Here is a 17,716-nt window from a genome sequence, read left to right on the forward strand (position 1 = left end):
CCTCAGTTCTTTCAGGCTTTCCTCTGTGGTGTTACTTCTGAGGTCTCTCATTAAACTTGTTCTTCTGTGGTCTCTTTTTGTGAGTGCTTTGATACGAAGGACCCAACACTTGTCCTGGTGCTCCAGCTCGAGGCCATCCTCATCCTAAGTGTACCAGGAGAGTTGATTTGTGTCTTCTGGATTTTAAACCTGTTTGTATATCCTGTGCAGTTACTGCTGTATTTTATTTATTTAGTGTTTTCGTGGCAGCATGACACTGACTCTTGTTCTGCTTTCAAAATGTTATAAATGTCAGATCCTGTTCTGCAGTGCTTACCTAGACAGCTGTTCTCTATCCTCTATTTGTGTGATCGAGTATTTCTCTCTGTATAGATGCTTGTCCTCCTTGTTAAATAGCATCCTTATTTTTCAGATCACTTCCTCATTCTGACAGGATCATTTTGAGCCATTATGATCCTTCCCACCTTTTATCTGTAGATTTAATGAATACTTTTTATTTCATCCTCTAAGTAACTAATGAAAATATTTTAATATCTAATAATACTGGACCCAGGATAAAACACTGCAAGACTGCATTTGATACCTCACTGTGGGCATGGAAAGAGTTATCAATAATTGCTGTTTTGGTTTGGTTTTCTGGATGTTTCTGTGCCCTAGCATACAATATTTTGTCTAGGTGCTATTTCTGTAGTTTGTGAGAAAGATGACATAATACCAGAATGTAATGAAACTCAGGACCAGTACTAAAGGTTGTATCCTACATTCTAGCATCTGATTTCTTCTAGGTTCTAGCAGTGATTTCTTCCAGGTTCTTACAAATTATGTGTTCCTGTATTTTTCCAGGAATTGAAGTTAAGCTGTCTGTTTCAGAATGATGGAATATCTTTATTTACATGAAGTCCCAGAGCAGACTATAAGATTCTCTATTCTCTTCCTGGTTTGTTGCTGCTGTGTAAGTGTGGTTTTTGTAGCCCTGTTGAACTAAAGCTGGACCAGGAGGAAGGCAGATTTGCTGGTTGCTTCAGAAAACTGTTTCCAGAAGACATCTGTGCCCTCAAATTTTAACTAAGTTCTTCAATGTTTTTTTTTTTTTAATCAATCAATTTGTTTCTTATCTGTGTTCTCCACAACACAATAAGGCTGCATTTCTTCTTGTCCCCTTGCACCATCTCCTCCCAGCAATACCTACTGTATCTGTCATAGCTGCAGCTTCTGGCACTGTGTGCATAGCCAAGCGGACTTGGAGGAAGCACGTACTCAACAGATCTGAGCTTCATACTTTGCTCACCTGACAAGGCTGTGCAGTGTGTTTAACTCTGTAGCCTTCTGTCCCTGGGGCACTAACTTGATTTCTCTCCTGACACTTTACTTGTTCAGCCTTCACAAGGGGTCTTGCGGTTCACATGTCTGGATACATAGTTTGAAGAAGCTTTGTTGCCTTAGTATAAAAAAAGGGAAAATAAATGGTTGGCAAATAGTTAATGCAGAGTTAGGGCTGACAGGCTGCTGTCTGTTTTGTATCATCAGAGACCAGACTGCAGATCTGCACACGTTGTTGAAAACCAGGAGGTGCAGAGCTATTGCTTGTTGCAGTGTGCATTGGACTTGCTCTGCCTCTTCAGGGTATGCATCAGCTTTGCACCAGGTGCCCTAGCATGCTGTCCCTCCGGTTGATGAATGGTGATGGACACAGTACAAAAATGAAAACTGTCGAGCTCTGTCCTCACTGCAGAAATCATGTCTTAGAGTAAGATTGGTGACACCAAGCTGACTGTGTGCAGAGCCTGTCTGTGGTTTCTTCACCTGCTGTGCACAAGCAATTCCAATTCTGTGAAATGTTATCACCACTTCTTGTTCCAAGATTACTTGAGCTAGCTCTTCTGTTTTGTATGTTGCTGGGCTTCTTAGACATCCCCAGACCAGCATTTGCTTAACTTGTGTAACTCTGCATGGGAGCAAAGGGTCTATGGACGCCCTGGATCCAGAGGTATGTTCAGTAGTGTGGTAGTGGGAACCGTGGCAACCTGCTGTAGATAAGGCTTGCATCTGTCAGTACAGCTGTTGCTAGCACGCTGAATGGCACATGGAGCTCATAAAGCAAGCGAGAGAATACATTTGTGGGACTCAGCATACCACATAAAAGGACCTGTTTGCTTAGTCATCTTTAAGAAGGCAGCATGAAAGGGGGCAGCCTAACCCAAAGGCAGTTACGGTCTTTTTTTTTTTTTTTTTTTTTGCCCTAGAAGGCAGAGTTAAATTTATAGGGTTGGGTTAATATATGCTGTTAATGTTCCTCCTTTAAATGTGTTTCTCATTTTAAATATAAATATTAAAATTTTACTTGCTTTTAAATATAAATGCATTTGACATTCAAGACGGATACCAAGCACTACCATTTAGATCTTAATTTAGTTCAGTTTCTTGGCAACAGCTTAATTGTTTCTTAGAAGCTATTTATCCAAAAACTTGCTCTGATCCAAGTATGTTTCTTTGTGATTTAATGTTAGCTCTTTAATCTAGTACAAATACTATTTCATCATATTTAATTCCTAAAATTAGGGATGAATCTGATATATTGGATTACCAGATCAAGATAAACACGTTTTAAAGGCTTCTGCATCGAATCTACAGAAAAGTAATTACTTAAGAAAAAATGAAGCAAGCTGTAGCATGTAGGCTACTTTTAAGCTTCACTTTAAGTTACCTTTTTTTTTATATCTCTAATAACATTAAATTGTCCTGATTAGACCTTAAAATTTATCTTCTAGCTAGTAAAATCTGAGTCTTCTGGTCTTCCTTCTTTTTACTGCTTAATAGCTCTACTGGTTGAAGACCAGCATTATTTCTTAATGAAAGAAATTTTTAAAAAATAATCATAGACAAATGCAAAAGATGCAGTAGTTGGGTACTTGGTCAGCCTCTTTTTCTCTCTCTGAAGTTGAGGTAACCACTTTTTTTTTTTTTTTTTTTTAATATTCCTATTGGGAGGATCTTTATGTTTGAAATTTCAAAATGTCCAATTCATCTGTTTTAGTCTTATCTGTGTTTGCTTAATGTAGTCTTTCTTCCCCCTGACTTTCACATTTTCTGTTCCTCTAGTAAATTTGAACTTGCTTCAGCTTGAGACAACTTGGGCCAAATGAATGCATAAAGCTATACTAAGAGGAGCAAAGTCTGTGAATGATCCTCTGCTGTTTCCTGAGTCATTCCAGTCTCATCAATCAGTGCTAGCACTGCGGAGGCTGTGGTGTGTGTTATGTCGCCAGCACAGCAGCTTGTCCGTCCCTTTCCCCCACCCCCTGCGTGCCTACACAGTGGGGAAAATGAGAGAGGGAAGCCATCAATCTTTCCTGTCATACGTGTCAACAGCGATTCTCCTATCGACTTCCTGTTCCCTCTGTCTTGCTCCACCACCTGTGTTTAGAATTAGCTCCAATTCTGCATGTTTCGCTATGTTCTTCACCTGTTCTGCCCTGACTGAAAAGCTATTAAAATAAAGCAGAGGATCTAAATGTTATAGCATGTGAATAGTAACCACTAGAGTATGGGACATTGATTTCTGTTGCAGCTGCCTGATGTAATGCTGTCATCATTTTCAATTATTGGGGGGGGGTTGTTTTCTAAGTCTGAAATATCTTACTTGTGTCTCAGCTCAAAGATGAGCATGTGAGCAACTTTAATGTAAAGATGAAAATATTTGTTAGATACATTGTAGATAGAGCCATAAGCTTATCAGTTAGCTTGTTTGGATAGATTTATGAAGAAAGTCCAAAGAAATTGATTATTCAGAAGCTTTGTCCTTGCCTTCAGTTACTCAAAGGATGTAATTTGCAGAGCACTTTTTAGGACAGGGTCTGCTATCTCTGTATCTCACAAGGAGAGATCTTGAAAATATAAATTGGACATTTTACTCTTGCCTGAGTAGCAGTAGGTTGAAAAGCTGAGATGTTCTGCCTCTAATTCTGGACCAGGGTCAATGTCGCAATCTTATGGTCTGTTCCGCAAAGTAATAGGTCCAAAACACTCTCACCAGCAGAACTTCTTACTTACATTTTTATGTTATTGTGCAAATGCTTTTCTAGCTGGAATTTAAAGGAGAAAACGTTCCTGAGAATTGTCTATTGGCAGTTTCTATCTCCCTTGTATCTACCTCTCTTGAATGGGCGCTAGCCTTTTGCATTTTAAAAGCCCATGAAGAGATGGAGGTATCTGTGTAAGGTTTCTGTATGATCATTCGTGTTTACTTTCAGCTTTGTCCTCATCTGCTGTCATTGTAAGTATATGATGGTGATATTCATGATGACTTATGAAGAAGAAAGACTCTGAAAACTCAATTCCTGTGAATGTTTTCACTTGATTTTAATTTGGATAACTCCTCTGAGAAGTGGAGGAACTGAACTACAACTCTGATTTTACTACATATATGAGAAGTGGTTTTCAACTGACCAGGCTAATTAAATGCATCTAACTTGATTTCAGTTCTCACAGAATTCATGAAGCTAAGCATGGTAGGTGTAATCAGGATATTAAAAATAGCCTGGTGACTTAAGATGTCTTGATTTGCATGTCTCTCTTCGATGTGGATTCTCAGCACTTTGAGACCTGAATTGTTTTTCTTCCTTAAAGTGGACAGAATTTAGGGCTTCCCAAATCACTAGTTGCCTCCCTAAATAGGTGTACTGTGTGGTCATGCTTGGTCTTGCAGTGTGTTCCGAGTTCACCTTGAAGTTAAATTGGTCAGAATAAGATCCACACAAAAATAATTTTTTCCTAGTAAAGAATCTGAAAGTCTAAATGAAATTTCAGTAACTTCTTATAGTTTTAAAGAAGACAGAGGTGATTTCTTATTACTAATAAACCAAGGGAGACTTAGCCTTTTAAACATTACAGATCTGGGCTCATGGAAGGAACGTTTTCATTGTATTGCTGACCATGAAGTGACATGTTCTTGGGTATGGCCTTGTTTTTTTTTCTGCTTTCTATTTGATCTTTAATTTGAAAAATAGGTCAAGGTGATATGCTTAGTTCTGCATTTCCATGCTTGTTTTGAAATGAGTCTTGAATTCTTACTTTCCAGATTCTCTATTACTACTTTAAAGTAAGACATGTTTTCCCAAGTAACTGTTAGATATTTTAAATTTCTAAGTTTGTAAACATTTTTCATGGGTAATCTCTTAACATTTTTAAGATGTTTTATAGTTGCTTTTTACATATCAATTATGTACATCTCAGAGGAATATATATTAAAATTATACAGATGCCTAAACTAAAGGATATTAACAAAATAAAATTAAGTCAACTGAAAGTCGTGGAATGAAATGGACATTGTGAAACTCTTTGCAGATGCAAATGGTTTCGGGAGCATATGGCATTCTGCTTTGGAGGTTGCAAAAAGCTTTTAAACACAATTGGGAATGCAGTATGTACAGCTATCAACGTCCAAAGAGCTGCATAGCTACTTTGAGGGTTTATGCTGCCTCACTGCTGAAGAGCTTGGAAGTGTCTCTGTGTGCTTTTTAACAGTAAAGAGTCCCATGTCTGTTTTCTGAAATATGTTTTAACCTGTATAATCAATTGTCCTCCTTTTTCATTTTTTTTTTTTATAAATAAGGAAAGGTACTGATTCCAGATACTCAATGGCTGACTATACTTAATCTGCAAAAACAGTTTGACCCACCAAGGAGAAAAACTAAAACTTTGTCTGTATTAGCTTAATATGTAGCTGTATTTTTGGAGTATCTTATCTTTCAGATCATTCTGCTGTGGTAGATTGTCCTGAATATCAACTTTAGGCAATTTGCATGTTTCTTCTAAAGATTTAAGATTCAGTTGTTTTCAAGAGTGTGTCTAGGTCATTAATAGCATGGAAGCTGTGTAATGCATATATTTCCCCATGTACTTGGTCAGTATCAAGTCGATTTTCATAAATTCAACAACTTTTTTTTTCCTAAAATTCTTTCTAATAGACAAGCATGCTATGAACACCTTCTCAGCTTTATTTTTAAAGCTGTTTACAATGATCTTCCAGAAACATGCACTTGGGATTTCCTTAGCTCTAACAACTTTGCTGTGTTCTCTACTTCTGGCACATTTGCATCTTATGTGCAGGGGATGAGTGTGTGTTTGACTGCTGAATTGAGATCATGACAACCGTAGCTCTCCTCACTGCAAGTGTGGCCTGTTGAAGAGGTGTTTCCAGGTACAAAGCTCTGTTTTGATCCAAGAGAGCAGTATTGGCTTTTCTGGAATAACCTTTTCCAGTGAAAATGGATAGGGCCATACTGCAGGATTTTGGGGCCAGACTTTGGCCATCCTGCTCTGAGATAAGCACAGAATGCTTATTCCTGGTAATTCAAGAACATCTAGATGGTGGCAGTTTTTCAGTTATAAGGAGCAGCAACTGTTCATCCCATAATGAAAACAGAGGTTAGATAATAGCACACCTTCATCTAGAAATGCCACTGAGAAGGGCACTGTAGTGTTTGAAATCGCCCTGTAGATGTTAGCATTTATTATTATTTTTTCTCTCGATGAGACTTCTATCAGATGCCTTGCTTTTACCAGGAGGGTAGGTTAACATGCAGTATTACTGTTATAGGTGCACGCACCATACAGAGTTAAACATAAGAACAGCAGGCTCCTACTGTGCTTACTACATATGTCTGAATGAGTGAGTGCCTGTGGGCTGAAGCTGCATGTCTTGTGGCTTTCACTCTGCTCCACTGGGAAGTCTTCGCTCTTTTTGTTTTCATCCTTTTCCAAACACCGCACTTTAGAGCGCCCAGCTCCAATCCCCTGACCTCTCTTAACAGCCCCACTGAAATGCATTCCAGCCCCATGATTTCATGGTACCATGCACAACTCCCCTGCCATGCTGCTATGCTGCCCGCTGACTCTCACGGAGTGAACAAACAGGGAACGTAAACTCTTTCCAAAGGAGCAATGTTCTCTGTATATTTTTAGTATTAGAAATTCAAGATTCATTTAAGGGGCACTTTTTTTTTTAATACACAATGGAATATTTCATAGCACCTTATTTGCTGTAACATCTCGTACTTCTTGTTGTTAAATAGAATCAAAGGAGTTGAAGATGAAAGACATCTAGTCAGCTGTTCCTCAGCTGGGAGCCAGTGTGGGTTTGTTCTTTGTAATGTATTTGCTAGTGATTTATCCAGATCCAGCTTAGCTTAGTTTTCCTTATTGGATTTACTTGTTTCTGCAAATTACATGCTTCAGGTAATGCCTGAACTTAGAGTCAGTAGAATAATGCTACAGGTTCTCTCGTTTAACCTGATATTTATTGCCCATGTACCGAACAAACCTTTGTAAGTAGTAGTTTACTGTTTGAACATGCAAAAGCCATTAAAGATGCTGTTCTTGCTTTCACAGATATATTCTCCTTTTCTAGATAGGGAACTTTATTCTGTCTTTATATAAGATTGTGTCCATGTTATGTTGTGCTTGTGTGTTTTCCTTCTAGCGCATACTGTGTCACCAAATGCTGACTTATACTGTATAACAATAAATCTACCTTTAATTAGTTCATGCTTGTCCTTCAGATATTTGGAGTTGGAGTAGAATTTGAATGTGCAATATATATTGAGACATTGTATTATATTCTTTGGTGAAAAGCATTCTCAGACTGCTTAAAAATTGTTTCTGTTGCATTTGTATGCTCTACTTGAGTATATTGTACTCAAATTAGGGAAGATAATTTTGCTAATACATCTGTTATGTTCATGGCGATCTCCAAACTGAGCAGGGATCTGGGAAAAAGGAAGAAGCAGAGAACATGTCATGGGAGGCACATGAAATCGTAGCTGAGGTTGCAAGAGAAAGGAATTTGTGTAACTTGAGGACTGAAAAGGTCTGTAGATAGAACTGTTTCGCACAGGCTCAGCGTGCCAGCTAGCCTTGAGCCACCGTACTGGCACGTGAGCTGACGTGCTGACTGCAGAGGTTCCAGGGAAAAGAAGCAGTAACATTATGTCTCTGTAATTTCACTTTATGTGAAATATAGTTCAAGTGATGCTGTCTTTGTCTAGACCACAGGTGAAAGATCTGAAAGTTTCCACACCATCATTTATTTTGGTCATCTTAACATAATTTGTTTTGTTCATGTCCATGTCGGATTTTTAGAACACTTTAATGTATATTAACTGTTCTAACAGTGTAGCCAGGAAACGCATTCTGTATAAAGTCACTGCAGTCAAGGCAGTAATAGCCCACTTACTATATGACATTCTGTGTGCCTCTTTAGTGTCTTGGTGTGCTATGTGAGAGCACTTCTGGAAAGCAGGGGATGGGCAGGAACAGGTAGAGTAACAAAAGAATACAAGGACACTAGAGGGATGCAAGTATCTGGAGGGAAAAGAAGTTCAAGAGTAGGACATCAGAAGCTACTGACCACATCATTAAATAGAGCTATAAATGGGTGCTGGAAGGCAGGTGGCACTATGGGAGGAAGCAGAGGAAGGATCATCAAGAGTTTGAACTGAGTGAGGGGAGGCAAGGAGATGAGAAAAGAAAATGTGCTCTGGCAGAATAGTTTTGCAGTCCCTGCGGGTATGGAGCACAGTCTCAGTGGTCATCTTCTCATAACCTCTTTCCTTTCTTCTACTCTTCTTCCTGCTCTTGTGCTCAAAGAGCAGGATCGTGGAATCAAGAGAGAAATGTACCTGTTGCATTGCCTAGCAGCCGCTATGTGTCCTTAGTAATATAAACGTGACCTTGAAGCCTGATAAATCCTGAGTTTCACACATTTCTACCAAAAATCATTTTATTTATGCATGTTGGGATTCTTTATGCCTCCTTCTCCACGTTAACAAGATGTTGGCTTTACTCCTTAGGCCAGATAGCAGCTTAGTGGGAGGGCAGAGGTTCTGCAGGGGGTTGTACATGCTCTGCTACGGTCTCCTCAAAAGAGAAGGGGTTAAATGGCAAACAATGAACTGAGCAGCACAGTTCCATTTTTGAGTAACAGAGAGCATGGCTAGGCAAGGGCTGGAAGACAGGAGTTGGAAGTTAGAATTGCTGTTGGAGTAAATACTCTGCTTTTCGCTGCAGTGTGCGACTGCCTTGCAGCTACTGTGCTGGAGGCTCTCCAGGAGTATTTAGAAGCTGACTTGAGAATATACCTAGAAGTGAAGCAGATATTTGAGATACATAATATGTGGAGGAGTTACCACCTGGATATAAAAGTGGGGGCACTTATTTGAGCAGGAGAAATTAGTATGGCTGCTAGCCCAACTTGGCGCTTACTTGTCAGCACAAATATTTACGCGTTGGATAAGCAAATTGGCTTGATCTGAATAACAGACTTATTTTGAAAATGAAGAGAATCTTTCAGCAAATTTTGAAGGAAAGGAGTTAGACTTTTCTGAATTATAGATCATTTTAAACAAAAGCAAAACCCAGAGAACAAACCTATTTCTATTTCAGTTGGAAATATTGTCTCATTAATTTTTCCTGAGTCTGTCTAGGTCAGAAAGAATTAAAGGAACAAAGTCAATTTGAAGTTTTGGGTTTTTTAATAGTTAAAAATAATGGTACTTGGCCTTGACTGTTAATGCCATTTTTTTGTGTAGTTTCGTAGTTGTATGGTTTCCCCTCTTCCCCCATTGATTTATAAGAGATCCACAGAATCGGAAGTGGACTGTATCAGTAGATAAAACCTTTATCTCCACTTTGTTCTAGACGTTGCTTATAAAATAAGCAGGAGAAAAAATCATGTAGCCGGAAGTATAAGGAAGGTGATGGTCTCGCATCAGAATCTGGCGGCTTGTATTGTGCAGCTTTGTCATTGGGACTCCCTGTTGAGGCTGCTGGAACCCTGCTTTTAAGTCCAGCACTCCTGCATGTTCTTAAAACTTGGCATGTAACAAGCATTTTCACATAAAACATTGCCAAATTACGTTCTGGGTATGATGGAATTCTTTGGAAAGGCCTGGGAGGTAATAGATCAAACCCTGACAGCTTGGGGCTCTGAGAGACTGGTCAGATGGAGGTCTGGGATGCAGGAAAACAAACTTTCCGTGATGGTAACTGTCACTTAGCCAAGCTATACATGTTTTAAGTTTTTTCATCTTTGCTCACAACCTCAGTTTCTTAATCTTTTTTTTTTTTTTGGCTTCTTCTCTGTGAACCCTCCGCAGATGTGGACGTTTTACTGATGTGTCCACGGTTATTCCAGGTGTGATCTTCAGCCATGTAGTTAGTGATGGGTGACAATATTTCTTTATAGATCCTTTTTTAGAAACTCTGTACTACTACCAGTGTGTACAGTAGTTTCAGGACTTAGATAGTCTCTTACATTATTCTTTGACCTTTGGGCCAAGGATTAGGTTTCTTTCTGGAGCCAGCTCTTAACAGTTCTTTTCAGCTAGAATAAGACTGAGATTTGTAGAAGTTCAAATGGCAATCTACTTGAATATTGCATATATCTATAACAAACTTTTGAATTTCTTTATACTGTGACCTTAAGCTTCTGTAGCAGAGTGGATAATGTGCTAAAGAGAAACATACAGCTTTGGAGCAAAAAAGGAAGAAAGACTTTACTACTTGGTTTCTGAGACTGTTTTCACTAGCTTCATTTACAGCTATGTTTGTTTGCATATGTGGTTTGATAGCTTAAAACTACTCTAGTTATCAGTCTCTCTGGGATAAGATAAAGTATTTTGTTTGAATTTCTGCAACTGTTTGTAGGCAATCTTGAGGTAGGATTTTTTTCTTTATTATATTAATACATGACAAGAGGAAAGATGAGAAACACAAGCAAAGTTTTATTTATGACTTAAAATGTAGAAAAACTTGCACATGTTAATTTTACTAATGCTTTGTAACAGAGTGTTGTCACGGATCGGATTTTCTCTGGTATTCAGCCAACTGGGACACCTCATCTGGGCAACTACCTTGGAGCCATCCAGAATTGGGTGAGACTGCAGGAAGAATCCAACTTGGTGTTATATAGCATAATGGACATGCACTCTCTCACCATGCCCAAGGAACCAGCTGTCCTGCGCCAGAACATACTAGACACCACTGCTGCCGTCCTTGCCTGTGGTATTGATCCAAAGAAGTGTTTCCTGTTCCGACAGTCGCTGGTTAGTATTTCTGTTATGCCAGATTTATTTCTTCCTAGGTGATTTTCCAGACACATTCATTAATGAGCATAATGTATGTGAAGTCTGTTATCTCTGGCCAACTTCTCTAATTTCCCACAGAGGCAGATGTGTCGTAGCTTCTGCTGTAAAGATAGTGTGCAGAGTCTGAATTTTATCAGAGAGGCACAAAACAAGTACCTTCCTCTTTTGAACATGGCTCTTCATAGGCAGAGTTTCCTAGGGATGTCAAACTGAGAATGACAACCCCACCTTTAATGGATGTTGAAATGATGAAGACAGGTACACATCCTCCTTCCCTTTTCACTATATTAGAAATCAATCTAAATAGATTAGCACAGAATTCTGAAGGTGATGTGTTTAATTTAATTTAACCTTGTTTAAATCTATTTGTTTAAATCAGTTATTAGCATTGTTTTAACTTGGCTGAACTCTGACTTAATTTCGTTCACAGTGAGGCTGACATTAACTAGAACAATCTCAAGTCGAGAGATGCAGTACAAACCAGTCTAGAGTTTTGTTTTCTCTTACTTTCAAGCAACTGAACAATTTCTTTAGTTACAGCACAGGATCAAGGACTATATATGCACATAAGGACTCCTCAATCTAGAAGAGAGACGATCTGCAGGTAAGGATTAGAGAAGAATAAAGTAAAGGTTTATGAAACTGCAAGTGGTATAGAGAAAATAGAAAACAACTATTCTGTATGTTGAAGTATGTGAACTAACAGATATCAAACTAAACACATGGCAGATTTAGCACAAACAATGTTTTATTTCATGAAGTTTACAGGCTATGGAACTACTTGGCACAAGATATAATGCATGCTAATATGTATATAGAGTCAGAAAAGGACTGGACAAATTAATGAAAGAAAAATCTGTTGGGGACTGTTACACACTTGAGGTAACACGTCTGGATCAGAAAGTGTTTCAGCCACAATTAGCCCATGCTGAGAGAGTAGGTATGCTTTTCTGTACTTTTGTTCTTTTCTAGGTGTACACTATTGATTGCTGTAGGAGATGGATATTTGGTTTAATCCAGTGTTTCTATTATTACGTACTTTTGAGTCTAAAAGTTAAATTACTACCATTCCAGGTCTTGTTCAAGCCAACATGCAGACTCTTCTTGATGCCAGCAGATAATCACTGAGGAACTTACATTGTAGTTAGCTACAGAGATACAGTTATCTTTTGCAACATGATGATAATGCAGGGATTGAGTCTTTTGAGTCCCCCAAGAGAGAGTAGCAGACTTGGAAAATGGAGGGAGGGCGGGACTGTGATGCTTCCATAGAATCAGTACAGTCAACAGGCAATGATAACTTTAGCTAGATAGACTTGAAGAATGTTCAAGATTATCATACTTTATCAAGCAGAAGTTGCCACCAAAGATGAACTAGGGAATGGACTGCCTCTTTTCTGGGTGCCCTTTTCTGTCCAGATCTAATGTTTTTCTTTTTCTTTTTTTTTTTTTATTTAATCTAAAGCATTAAATATTTGTTTTCTGCAGGCATTGATGGTTGTCATGAACAATATGCATATTAGTACTTGTCACACACATATACAACTTTGTAAACTCATTGTCATATTACAAGCAGTTGTTTGCGTAATGCAGATTGTTTCAGCAATGGTTCAGGCTGAAGTGGTTTGTTCACTTCCTGGAAAGAAAGTCTTAGACTGTGCTGCTCAGGTGTTCCTACAGATACACTCTGGTCTGTCTCAGCTGCATTGGCAGGCCAGAGGCTTAAGTTTCTTTGGAGGCAATTCAAAGAAATCTCTCTGTAGCTCTTGATGTGAGAAAAGGAGACAAGAACCTGGCTATTGTGATTATTGCTTTAATATGATAATGAAATGGTAAGCTATGGAATGACATAATAGGGAGCTCAATGTTTCTAGGAATAAAGATGCAAGATGGATTGCAGCTATTGCTTCTTGAGGAAGTTTATTACTTGCTTTTTAGATTGGTAACTGATTTCTTTTTTAAAAAGAAGCTGGGCTCTCCTTGTCAGTCACTGCAGCAGTCAGTTTTTAGTCATCAAAACCAGCTATAAATAATGACTGAAAGCACCCTGGTTCTGCAGCAGTAATAGCAGAATGAAATTGTTGCCTGATCTCTAGTGACTTTCGCTGCAGCACTGCAGAAGTATACCAGCATTGGTAAATTCCCATTAAGGGAAGTGCTTATGTAGTCACCATTGAAAGTGCCCTTATGGTGTTCCCCCCTCAGATCAACTGGGGCACGAATGGTCTAGAATGACTGAAGAGGTTTTTTGCTTTGTTTCTGGTTTACTCATTTTGTTTTTTCTGTTGCTGCTTGTGATGCTTCTCCAGAATATGCTTACCATATGTGAAAAAACATTGATTACTGTGTTTCTCAAGACATGTACATTTTGTAAGGGTTTCTCTGTCAGTAGGCTTTTATTTACAGCAGGATTTATGCAGATCAAATCTCTAATCCAGAGATGTCTGAAGCATCTACCTCCAAAGTTTTCCCACAGTTTATCATCCTTTCCATTACAAGCAGAAGATAAAAGGCTGAACAATGTTAGACACAGATGGGCTTCTGGGAGAAGAGTATGTGGTGAGAACAGATACCTCTGGGGTTTACAGTAGATCCAAAAAGAGCTGCAGTGTTAAAGATGAAGGTGCCTTTGAGCCTCAGAATTGATTAGTGATGTCCTTGCCTTGGTGGGGGGGAGTAAGATTTTTATCATGTTTCTTTCTTTGAGGGTATATGGCCTCTGTTCTTGTATATCTTGTGTATAACCAAACCATTTGTAAGGGGAAAGGGCTAGTTTAATGAAAACTGAATTTGTGTACTTTGGAGTCTAGCTTTTGTAAGTGATAGTTTTTCATACTGTACATAAGCAGAAACTAAATGGCTGTCTGAATATTTGGCCTCCATAAATAACTGTTCATCATATATCTGCCACTTGTATATTATGAGAATAATATATAATATACCATATGCAAATCTGATCTCTGGTTTGGGAAAGTGGTGGCTAGAAAGAATAACTTTAACCTGAAAGTATTTGGAAGCAAGAATGATGGTGAACATGTAAGGTAGTGTTTGGAACTGTACTGTTGCTGGAGGGTAAAAAACAAGTACATCTATGTAAAGCGTGTAGTAAAATAGAACTGTAGTCTGTTGGACACTAGAATGAGCTTCCTTTGAGAAAAACTGTCATTACAACTTGGTTAATGATTTCCTTCTTAGTAGAAAAACAAGTCATAGAAGAGTGATAACTTCTGTAAAAATAAAAATGCATTTTTCAGAATTGTACATTTTGTTTTGGAGCACAGATGCACGTGAGTTGTTAGAAAACCTCTCTAAAATGTAGCTGGTAAGCATTGTTTTCAGTACATCTCACTACGAGTGTGGTACCCTTTTTGCTCTTAAAGAAAATAATGTCAAGATACACTTTGAAAGGCTGTCTTTGCCTGCCGGGCATCAAGAAGAAGTAACAGAATACTGACATATACGACATTCTGAGAATACTAGAAGGAAGAGTAAATACATACCTTAAATTGTGCCATAACTGATAAAAGTAATGACAGCCAGCTTTCATGAAACGCAGAACTTCAGGAGAAAAAACAAAACAAAACAAAAAAACCAAGCAGCCTGCACACCTGCTAAGCTTGCGTGGTGTGACCTATTCACACTGATTCCTGGTGCATACAGTACACATTTTTCTTTGGAGCCACAACCATCTTGCATCTCATCCATTTTATAACCAGAACAATTTTAGGAACTGCTCTTACTTTTATGTGATCACAGGCTATTCTTCCTCTTTACCTACTTCCTGTTAGACACGTGATGATTCTACCTCCTAGGTAGAATGATTTATTTCTTGAGTATGTCCTCTGCAGTATTCTTCCAGGGTGCAAGTAAATTAGACCAGTAACTATGGGAGGTGGGAGTTTGTCAGTTTGTCTTAGCCTTAACTCTGATAGCCAAATTGGGACAATTTAAATGTGTTCACTGCTGTTATTTTTCAGAAATATTCAGCTGCTGTGTTTTGTGGGAAGAGCTTTGAGTGGATTCAAGCTGCTGCTTGACCTTTCAGAGGTCTGTGGAGGTAATTTAAACAGCTGTGCACTAGAAAAAATCACAACAGAAGGAAACATGTCCTAGATTTCCAGAAGAGGGAAACATTTTTTTTCCGGACCTTTGACTCTCCTAGAAGTACCAGTTAGTGCTTTCAAAATGCCAGAAAGAAATTCAAGAGGCCTTTTATGAAAAAGCACTGCCCATCGTTTATTTTTCTAGAATAAGTGGTTAAGACTTATCAAGCTTAAGGCTTGAAGCAGTATGTTCCAAGATACTTGGTAATGCTTGGTAATTACTTTAGATAGAATAATGAAGCCATAGACAAGAGAAGTTAGACCGCTCTTAAACCGAATTCACACAGTAACTGAAGTACTTTCAGATTCCTTTTTTTTTTTCCTTTTTTAAAAAAAGGATTTTGTTCAACTGTGGTGACCACTTAAAATGCGCTGTCAAAATGAAAACTTTGAAACTTGCTCCCCATGTAAAACATAGCTGTAATGAGGTTAAACTGCTGCGGGAAAGTGGAGTTAACACAATAGACATGCTGCAAATTCGCAGCCCCTTGCAAAGAAGGGCATAGATTGCAACTTAAGAAAATCCATCTTGAAAATGGAACACTGAGCCTCTTTTTGCAGAAAGCCACTTTAGCTGCTGACATAATAAGCCTCAGAAAGCTCAGTTCCGGCATTCGTGATCTACGTGCTTTCAGATCTGTGTGCAGTGTCCATACCTCTATCTGTTAGTGTCCATGAATCTCACTGCTTGCTGTCTTCCTCCTCTGTATGTCCTAGCATGAAAAGTCATCTATAACTGTGTGGACTAAAAGTAGCTATTGATTTCCCCCATGCATGTATCAGCTAAAGTAGCTGTGGTAGGAAACAGCAGTAATCACTCCATAGGGAAAAGCTAGGATCAAGGAGAGACTAACAGGTCTGCAGGGAGAAATCCTGAGGTTGTATTTGGGCATGTAACACCAAGAGATGATCCAGGTGTAAACTGATCCAAGATTAATAATGCCAAGTGCAGCTTGGGAATGGCAAGTGGCTGCACAAAATAATAACTAAGAAGCTGTTTGTCTGGAAAGGAGTACAAGGCACTCAACCAGGTGAACAGAGACATATTTCATCATCTAGGTAGCTACTAGTATCATTTTAAGTGGTCACCACAGTTGAACAAAATAATTTTTTTTTAAAAAAGGGGGGGGGAGGGGAAGAGGAATCTGACTAGGTAGGCTCACGTTTGTCAGCCCACAAGGAAGCAATGTCAGTAATTTGTTCTGTAAATAACTCTTTGGCCAGTGATCAGTAAGTCAGATTGTGGGGATGCTTAATGCAGTGGAAAATGAAGGAGGAAATATCTGTGGTAGTAGCAGGGAGATGACCGTCTCGACCCTTTGAGAAATTTTGATGGGTTTTACAGACTTGTAAAGGATTGGGAAAGAAAGCTGAGTTAAAGTGGGCGAGAGCATAGAAAAGGAAAAGGGGAAGGCTTTAAGGGGATGTATTTGCTGAAAAGGGCAAGCGGTATGATTTGGGCTATCTAAGAAGGAGGGTTCACCATATGGGATCTGATTAAGCTTTTTGATTAAAAACTGCTAAATGGAAAATAATTGGCTTTGTAAGAGAAACAATAGAGGCCTTAAGAGTGTTAATTCCTCCCAATGTTTTCATCCAAGCTACAAGAATAAATATTTTCTGAAAAAAAATGTTTCTATTGAAAACAGTATTATATTGTGTCAGGATGCAAAAGTAACTGGAGCTGACATGAAGGATTTAATGGATTAAATTGCTGGGTTTTGTAGTTACCAATGCTTGTGACATTCTCATAGGTTGGTTTGACATACAGTTCAAGAAGCCTCACTAGTTGTGAGGTCTGCCCATTCGAGATGCGATTTTTTTTTTCCTTCTACATTTTGTAGTATTTCATATAGTGCAGCTCTTGGAGGGCGCTGCTGAGAAGCTGGGAACTTTACTGTAGAAGAGTTAAGGTTGTTACATATTCTCTCTGGGGAAGGTGGGGGCATTCTGATGAAGTGTGTCGCTGCTTTAGAGGGTAGTTTTGTTGGTGGGCTTAAAACCAAAACAAATGAAGTTAGACCTAGTCTTTGCTAGGTCTGTTATGCATGGAACAACCTTTTTCGATTGGAACTCTATATACTTTTATTTCCTAGGGTGGTATTTATGCTTTGGGTGAGCTCCTTTTTTTTTTTTAACTTAAAAAAAAAAAAAAAAAAAAAAAAAAAAAAAAAGACAGTCTTGCTCTTTTTAATAAAACCTATATGTAAAGGGATGCTTCTGTGTTGAAGATCTTGCAATGACATGATAAATGCTACCAGACACAATAGGATGCAATTGAAAATTTGAGAGATTGAGTCAGAGACAAGGTGTCTTTTATTTGTTGTTCAAATTATTGAAAGGCAATTCCTCCAGTAATTAAGGAGAAACAAAACTAATATGAAATCTTTGAGTGGAAATACCAGAATCTAACAAAAATGTGGTAATGGGATTTTAATACTGATTCACTCTGATCAGGATGATAATGAT

The 17,716-nt window shown here is 38.5% G+C and overlaps 1 protein-coding gene across 2 annotated transcripts in view; it reads left to right on the forward strand.

Annotated features, from left to right (window-relative positions):
• Nucleotides 1-17,716, forward strand: part of WARS2 (tryptophanyl tRNA synthetase 2, mitochondrial) — a 41,954-nt gene that overhangs the window by 9,778 nt on the left and 14,460 nt on the right. The window contains exon 2 of one of the 2 annotated variants that reach the window (XM_062594903.1): nucleotides 10,845-11,102. The exons of the other annotated variant lie outside the window; for it this stretch is intronic. Within the exon in view, the coding sequence (XP_062450887.1) occupies nucleotides 10,845-11,102 (258 nt within the window). The remainder of the gene's footprint in view (nucleotides 1-10,844; nucleotides 11,103-17,716) is intronic. 2 annotated transcript variants of the gene reach the window in all.

The sequence above is a fragment of the Rhea pennata genome, chromosome 1 (assembly GCF_028389875.1).
Source record: "Rhea pennata isolate bPtePen1 chromosome 1, bPtePen1.pri, whole genome shotgun sequence".
Classification (NCBI taxonomy): Eukaryota; Metazoa; Chordata; class Aves; order Rheiformes; family Rheidae; genus Rhea; species Rhea pennata.